An 8,564-nucleotide genomic window follows, 5' to 3' on the forward strand; every position below is an offset into this window, starting at 1 on the left:
GTTTACTTCACAAATATCGTATAGCTGGAAATGTCTTTTCAATTATTAAATCATTTCTCGCTGATAGGTTCATAAGAGTAGTGATTGATGGGCAGAAATCAGAGGCTCATAGTATTAATGCTGGAGTCCCTCAGGGATTCATCCTGGGTTCAGCTCTCATCCTGATCTTCATTAATGATCTTCTAAATCACATCCTGAGATCATTCGTCGACATTTTTGCTGACCACATTACCATCTATGGCAGCCCACCAAAGGCCGTAAACGACCAAGTTTTCTCTGATTCTCTCTCCAGTGGCTGGTTATATTCAATGCATCTAAAAGCAAGCTTCAATTTTTACATCATCAACGTTCTGATCCCCATCTGCCATCTCGTTTTGGAGAGCCTCCATGTTTTGACAAGGTTCTGGGCTTGACATTTGTTCCTGATCTAAAATGGAATACATATATCAAATTCGTTGCCAAGGTCGCTAGAAAAATGATGGGATCCTTCTATCGATCCAGTAGATATCTACCTGCTGATGTAATTATCTACCTATAAAAGAGCCAGGTACGTCTAAGGATGGAGTATTGCTGTCATATCTGGGAAGGAGCTGCTAGGAATATCTTATCCTGTCTTGACAGAGTACAAAATAGACTTCGTAGCCTAGTGGGGATGCCATTTTCTCTTCCCTGCAACCTCTTTCTCACAGAAGAGACGTTGCGAGCCTGTCTCTGTTTTATTGTTATTTCATGGCAATGCTCGTTTGAGCTTCAATCAATGGTCCCCCCCTCACCAAACATTCATGGGAAACACTCGTTTGACTGGAAACACTAATAATAATTCCCCCATTCTTTATCTGTGCCTAAACATAAACGGAGACTCCATAAACAAAGCTTCTTTCTTACAACTGCAGACTTGTGAAACTCTCTCCCGTTTACCTGCTTTCCAGCTGACTACAATATGATCGTCTTCAAGTCCAATGTAAACAAGTTATTTATGAGCCGTTCCTCTTAGTAATCCACTTTACCAAATTTACACTTCTAACGATTACTATGATATTGTCCTTTTAACGACTGTAAACTCTTTGACCCTTATCCTCCCGTGGACTCTGGGTCTTGATAATGGTGATTTCTTTGTAAAAAGAATATACTCACGTACGTTTATTCAATACTGTATATAGATACGGTCGTATAAATACCACCCTGCAACGCAACAGTATTTGCAAGAGAGATACCTAAATAAATAAGGCAAATATCGAGCACATTTGAAATCACTAGACTTGGTTTGAGATTAAAACTATACAATCAATAGGGTTTTCCTAATACTTTCCATTTATCCACGAATACAAAGTATTACAAATCGATTAATTTTAATGTTAAATGGACAGAAATAAATCTTTTAATAATAAGTCACAATATGCTCATATACAAGAAAAACTGAACCGGTGATAACAAATAAATGTCCCCTCTGAAAATATTATGAACATGTAACAAAAATATAACTAAAATTGAATGTTAAGTAATGAAGTTATGACTGTGCTTTTTACTGCAAACCTTGTAAAATAAATTCTGATAATAAAGCTGCGAAAAAAACAAAAAAAAAAACAAAAGATGTTATAGATTGCTTATGAAAACGGAAAGTGACATAGCGTTATATGTGGGAATGAAACAGCTCCTATAAGTGTAATCTTTCACTAAAAACACCCGTCTAGCTGAATCCACTGTGAAAAATTTCCCCCACTCTTTATCTATGCCTAAATCAAAACGTGGATTCCATGAACAAAGCTTCTTTCTTAGAACTGCACGCCTGTGGAACTCTGTTCCGTCTGCCTGCTTCCCTCCGGACTACAACTTGGATGTCTTCAAGTCCAATGTTAACAAATTCCTAATGAACCGCCCCCTTAAGTAAACACTTCATCAAATCTCCACACTAACGTAATGCACTTGCAATAACCCTTATCCCTGAGTGGCTTCCGGGCCTTGATAAGTGGTGATCACTGTGTAAAAAAAACAAACAAAAAAAACTGCACATCAGCTTGTAAGTCAAGAATTACACAATCCGTACTGTAACGGAGCGCTCATAAAAAGCTGTAAGATATCCGACTTGCGATGATATTAGCAGCAGTAGCCGAATAAAGCACATATGCAAATTAGGATTTGTACGCGGGCTGGCGTGACAAGAACAAAAAAAAGAAAGGATACCACCTGGTTGGAAGAAGAAAAATTTCGTATGAAAAAGATGGATGTATAAATTCGAAGACGAAAAATAGCCGGCGAGTAGTGGAGCAGGAAGAAAAACGCTGACAGGGGAGATGGACATGTGGTCCCGCAGCAGCAGCGATAGACTTAATCTGGTGTTGAGAGGAGGAGAATGAAAAACGGTAATAAACGATTATGTTGAAAAAGAGTGAAAAGCTGAGTCGTATTTATTTTTGTTTGTTCCTTTTTGATGGTGCCGAACGACGTAGGTGTCCGAGAGATGTTTGAACTGTAACGAACACGGTTCAAGCGTAACGGTCACGTTACATAACCACACGCTTCTTGAATCAGCACTGTTTCAATCCGGTGGAAAGAAAAAATCCAGAAGGACTGCAAACAATGCTGAGACAAGCACATACAACACCTGATACTCCCAAAATAGGTACCCATTTAGTACTGATCTGGCTCAAAGTTGCTTAACTTTGGTGATCTTACGGAAAGTGATGTTACCACTGATTATGCAGTATATAATGGAAATAGTTCAATAATAAAAAGGCGGATTAATAAGCGAAAAGAATGGAAGTAAATATTATCATGCAACGCCGATTAGTAAGTATAAATCGTATGTAATATTTTAAATATGATAAATATCATAAATATGCCGATAGTATTGCCCGCAATAGAAGATGGACATTATTTTCCACTCGTATTTTCGATGAGAGTTTTAGAGTTTGCAAGATTATATTTCGAAGAAAGAAATGTGTATGACGTAATTCCATATTTTGTCTGGCCTTTTACTTGGGATTAGCTTAATCTGTAAGAGAATTATCCGGATTATCAGACTTTAGTGGGAAAGTCACCCAAAGAAAGACAGAACTAATCCGTGTATCATAGCGGTTGTGTTGTTGATTGCATGTGCATGTGTGAGTGCATGTGTGTGTGTGTGTGCCCGCGCGGATGTAAGTGTTCATGTACTCTTGCGCGATTGAAAGCAAACAATCGAGATAATTCGATTGACAAGACAGATAACAATAGAAGAGCCGACGATTGAATTTAAATGACACTAAAAGTGAAAGGAAAGTTCCGACTCTGTTTATTATTCATGTCGTTACTGACATTTTTGACAACTATTATCTACTTCTCACAACTTTCTGCTTCTATTGTTGAGGTCGTTTTCCACGCTATGCTGCTCTTGAAGACGTTGTTTATGTTCTATGAAAGCGGCTAGTGTTTCTTCACATCCCGTAGAATTAGGCAGAGGATTAGTCTATCTATTATAATAAAGTTGTATTCCTGACTGTTTGTTTTTTTATTTACAACTAGCAGGATACGTTAACCGGCGGTTGCCAGTAGAAGCATGCCCCCCTCTCGTAAAAATATAAAACTACGGTTGTTGTTGGTAGCCAATCCCCAAATGTTCTAATGTAAAGAACGACTTTCGGAATAGACACCCCTTACTTTCTCATGTTAAGAACGTCGTATGGAACATACACGGCCAACCTCGCCATAGTAAGAACGACTTTCGGAATAGCCAACCAATTTTATGAGAATGTTTGTCAAAGTATTTGGCCCAAGTTTTACCTTGATATTTGTTGTCAGCATACCCATCCGCAACGACTATAAACCAAAAAAGAAATTTGGCATGGGGGATGGCAGTGTCGTACGAAACAAAGTAGACTTGTTTATCGTGCGTGTGTAGAACAGTGAATTACTGTGCATAATGCATGTCATTATATCTCGAAAACTACTTGTCTCCGCCAAAATTAAAAGATATAGTCTTTTCAGGATATTCTAAAACCTATAGAAGTCGTCAGTTTAAAAGAAATTGTGTAAGTGAGTAAGGTAAAAAATTACCTAAAAAAAGTTAATGTCTGATCAGTGTCGAAAATGAGTCCTGTAAAGAGAACTAAACAAAACATAATTATAGTATATATATATATATATATATATATATATATATATATATATATATATATATAACAAATAAGTCTATCCGTAGGCAATATAATGAAGCGAAAATTTGTACTTTAGCAGCGTAAATTATTTGACAGACAACAAATTATAAATACTGGCGTAAATGTAATAAGATAAACACTGAATGAAAATGAATGAAAAGTAGAATTTTTCTTGATGTAATTCAGGCTTTGAGTGTAAAAATGTGTTTTATATAATGAAAAATAGTTTTATGATTTGTTAGTCTGTCAACAAACGAAGCATTCACAGTAGCATTAAATAATTAAAAGGCATAGCAATAGAACCCAGAACACCCCCCAAAACAAAGGAAAACAAAACAAAAGAAGAAAATAGTATTGTGTAAGGGTTTAGAAGATGCTCCGAAACCGAAAAATATTTTTTTTGTTTTTTTACCTAATCACCCCAATCCAGGTGCCACTTTGATGTAGGGATTACTACAACTCTCTTCTATTAGAGATTCGTTCTTATTTTCATTTCATAAGTTCGGACGCTCGAGTGAACATTTTTTTAATTAAATGAAAACATTAAAGGAATAAAGCTGGGACGAATTTTATTTTTAATGTAAAAGACAATTGTTTTTAAACTTCTACCATAACTGTTTAATAATAATAATAATAATAATAATAATAATAATAATAATAATAATAATAATAATAAAACAGAAATGGTTGCTGCAACTTATTTTGTAAGTGTTTTCATATATTGGAAAAAATTGTTGGTTCGCAATATTTTTAAAGAACCGTACCATATCACTTACTTGTAAATCAAAAGAAAAGCTGCCGCTGCTTCTTGTGTAAACGTCTTTCTGTTATGAAAGTATCGTTGGTTTCGTGGTTTTCTGTTAATACTCCTGTAGAGACAACAGTTTGTATTCCAATATTAAAAGATCAATTCATTTTATCATCGCATAATGTAGGACGCTGAAACCGTACATAATAAAAAGTAAGCTGCGATGAAAATTTTATATTGTATCAATATGTAAATAATGTTAATCCAAATAATGCAAATAGCATAATTTACGACGCTGAAACCAAAGAAGCAACGACAATTTTAGTAGATCTAAAGATTACCAGAAGTTGCGCTAACTTATTTATACCAAATTTAAGACTATTAATTTGTGTAACTGTAAATTTTTATAAACATTAGTTCGTGTCATCGTAGAAAGCGACGATAGGAAATTAAAACAATGCATGCCGTTAATGTGTGTGCAGTAAAAAGTGAGTGCATAACTATGTAATATATATATATATATATATATATATATAACTATGTAATATATATATATGTATATATAAAAGGAACTTTCGATATGTATATATATATATATATATTAAAAAGAAACTTTCAAAAAGAAGATCAAAATACACTTCTAAAGATCTAATTGTATTTTTAACAAACTAATTGTATTTTTAACAAACTAATTGTATTTTAGTAAACAAATTAGATAAAAGGAATAAATTAGGGGTGGGGCATAAAAAACCCTATCGAGACGTCTTTTATTCAACTCTTTTCAAGATTAACGTTGGCAACAGGTGAAAAAACATCCTTTAAAAACGTGGTCAAAAGACCAAAAATTAATAGCAAGGATCAAAAAAGTATATAGGGAATAGGAGAGAAAGAAACAATCGCGAATACCCATAAGTTCTAAATTATTGGTATACTCTCTTTGCTTACATAGAGATGGTTGGCGTAAATTAATGAATACTGCCTCGTGAATTCTTGAGCGCGCTCTGTGTAAAACCGTCAGTGCAGATTTGGCACTGTAATAAATGTTCACCAATGGCTGACTTATGAGTTGATAAACGCCCGGATGTTGGCATTTTTGTGCCTACGCATCGAAAGGGGGGACATGTTGGGAAATTCTAACTTCCAAACATTGAATGGTATGGACCACGTAGTCAGCTTAACACTGACCGTTAAACCGATAAACAACCATATTATATTGAGTAGTAGGGATACCATCATTTCGAAAGAAGTGGAAGCATTTCTCGTTCCAAACCTTCGTTACAAAATAGCAAAGTGAAACGGCTGTAGCAATTTTATGCGAAAACTCCTGGCTTTTGACACTAATCCACGGGAGTTTCACATATATGGGACATTTTGTAGGACCCAAAAACGTTCCACCTTTAAACGCCAAGATTTTTAAATAACGTGTAAAGGATAACCACTTGCCAAAAGGATCTCAGTTGTGCTTTGGAGTTCCGCATCTAGTTTAGTACTAGAGCAGATCAACAAAGCCCGATGCACTAAAGTTTTAATCAGATTTAGTTTTCTGATTTTAGGGGAGAAGGAAACCCGGCTAATGTATTGCGGTGTAAATGTGGGGTTTCTATATATGCTAGTAGTAAAACTCATACCGGATCTTTCAATAAGAAAATGTAAGAACGATAATGAGTCATTAACTTCACCCTCCATAGTAAACGTCAATGCAGGGTGAAGTAAGTTTAATTGCTCTAACAACCCCTCAACTTCCGTACAGGAAGAACACATAACAAAAATATCATCCACGTAACGGAAATAGCACATCGGTTTAAGAAAACGATCAAAAAGCAGTTTTTCTTGAAACTCGACAAAAATTTTAGCCAATGTTGGACCCAAACGACTTCCCATTGCTACCCCATCAACTTGACGATACATGTTCCCGTCAAAACTAAAATCAACCGATTTAGTAGCTAAACCCATGAGCTCAAGAAATATATGCTCAGGAAATGAGGGTTTAGTTAGGGCACCACGATAAAGACTGTCGGCACAAATGCCGATAGTTTCATCCAAAGACACATTGGTGAACAATCTGGATTTGTCATAGGAACATAAATATCCAGTATTTGATGAACCCTTTACATCACGAATAAATTCTGCAAAACAAAAAGAATAAGGAATGCGGAATCCAGTATTTATTTCCCGAATAGGTTTTAGGATCTCGGCTAACCATTTACCCAATTCATGTTGGGCGGAACCCAGCATTTAAAGAATAGGTCGCATAGGAATATTTTCCTTATGGACTTTGAGTAAACCGTACATTCTGGGACGTTGCAAACCCACAGGACGAATTAGATCATAAGTTTCTTTGGAAAGTCATCCACATTTATAAAGTCTAAGAAAGCGAGATTGTAGTTTGGTTTTTGTATTGAGTGTCCTATCATATATATATATATATATATATATATATATATATGTGTATATATATATATATATAACTACTTCATTTACTCACATAAAATTAATATACGAAAGTATAGATTTATGCGTAAACTTTAAGTATTTACTTCAAAAGTGCTCAATACGTAGGTAGAGCTAGTTAGTAATATATATATATATGTATGTATGTGTGTGTATGTGTGAATTCCCCCGTCGATTTGGACGAATGAGGTTGATGCAACAGTTGTTTGAAAATCTACACAGATTAGTTGTTTATAGTTGTGAAGGCTGTGAAGGCTTTTGTAGAACAATCCACACTTTTCCACAGCAAACAGCAGATCTCGGATAATATATCAGTTTCCCTTCTTCTAGATGCATGCTTTAACGGAGATTAAGGATGTATCTCTTGCAATGTTTATATATATATATATATATATATATATATATATATATATATATATATATATATATATATATATGAGTGTGTGTGTATATATAGATAGTTGATTTAGGCAATATTTTTTATTGAAGCAAACACCGTTAAAATATCTTAATGCTAATTCTCTCATTACGGAATTTAAATTGTTAAAATCTCTCCTAGAATATGATCAAAACCTTCTCCTAGTGTCTACCTGACTTCAAACACCTATTTTGCAGCTACCTTTAAAAAAAAAAATTTCTTGAACTTTTTTGGTTCATTCGATTTTTTTACCTGACCACGATTCGACGAAGAATCAAAAACGTTCGTGATACAGGAGAAACTCCAATGAAAATGACGATAGAGTAGAGAAATTCTAACAACAACGTCTCTTCTGCGAGGAGGGGATTTGCAGGGAAGGGAAGAGATCTTCCCAGCAGATTTTGAAATTGATTTTGTACTTTTACAACAGGCGGGAGAATATGAGCAGGCGGGTAAATGAAATTACATTCTCATAAAGTTTAAGCCAAGAAGTTCTTTATGTTAAACTTTTCTTTTAATTTAAAGTAATTTATATTTTATTGCTCCAATTTTTTGTATCTGCTTTCATTTCTTTTCTATTGTCCCCACGTTTTACATTTCATTTATTTGTCATTTACAGCCTCGAGTGTTCTCTTTCAGTTCATATGCTATTAATGTTGTCGCCGGCTCTGCAGAAAAAACAAACAAAAAAACAAAAAAAAAAACAAACAAAAAAAAAAAACAGAGCAGACCTTGACTCAAAAGACGATAAGCTTGTACAGCGTTCGAGGCCTTCAGATATACAATGAAATCTTTAGATAACGAAGTCGACTAC

The 8,564-nt window shown here is 34.8% G+C and overlaps 1 protein-coding gene across 1 annotated transcript; it reads right to left on the minus strand.

The window, feature by feature from the left end:
* Positions 1 to 6,294: 6,294 nt before the first annotated feature.
* LOC145286360 (uncharacterized) lies at positions 6,295 to 7,116 on the minus strand. The gene has a single exon (XM_080135297.1). It carries the CDS (start codon positions 7,114 to 7,116, stop codon positions 6,295 to 6,297), a length of 822 nt encoding a protein of 273 aa, XP_079991423.1.
* Between the last annotated feature and the right edge of the window lie 1,448 nt (positions 7,117 to 8,564).

Source organism: Euprymna scolopes, chromosome 10, assembly GCF_053919585.1.
Source record: "Euprymna scolopes isolate OS-2025 chromosome 10, ASM5391958v1, whole genome shotgun sequence".
NCBI classification, from domain to species: domain Eukaryota; kingdom Metazoa; phylum Mollusca; class Cephalopoda; order Sepiida; family Sepiolidae; genus Euprymna; species Euprymna scolopes.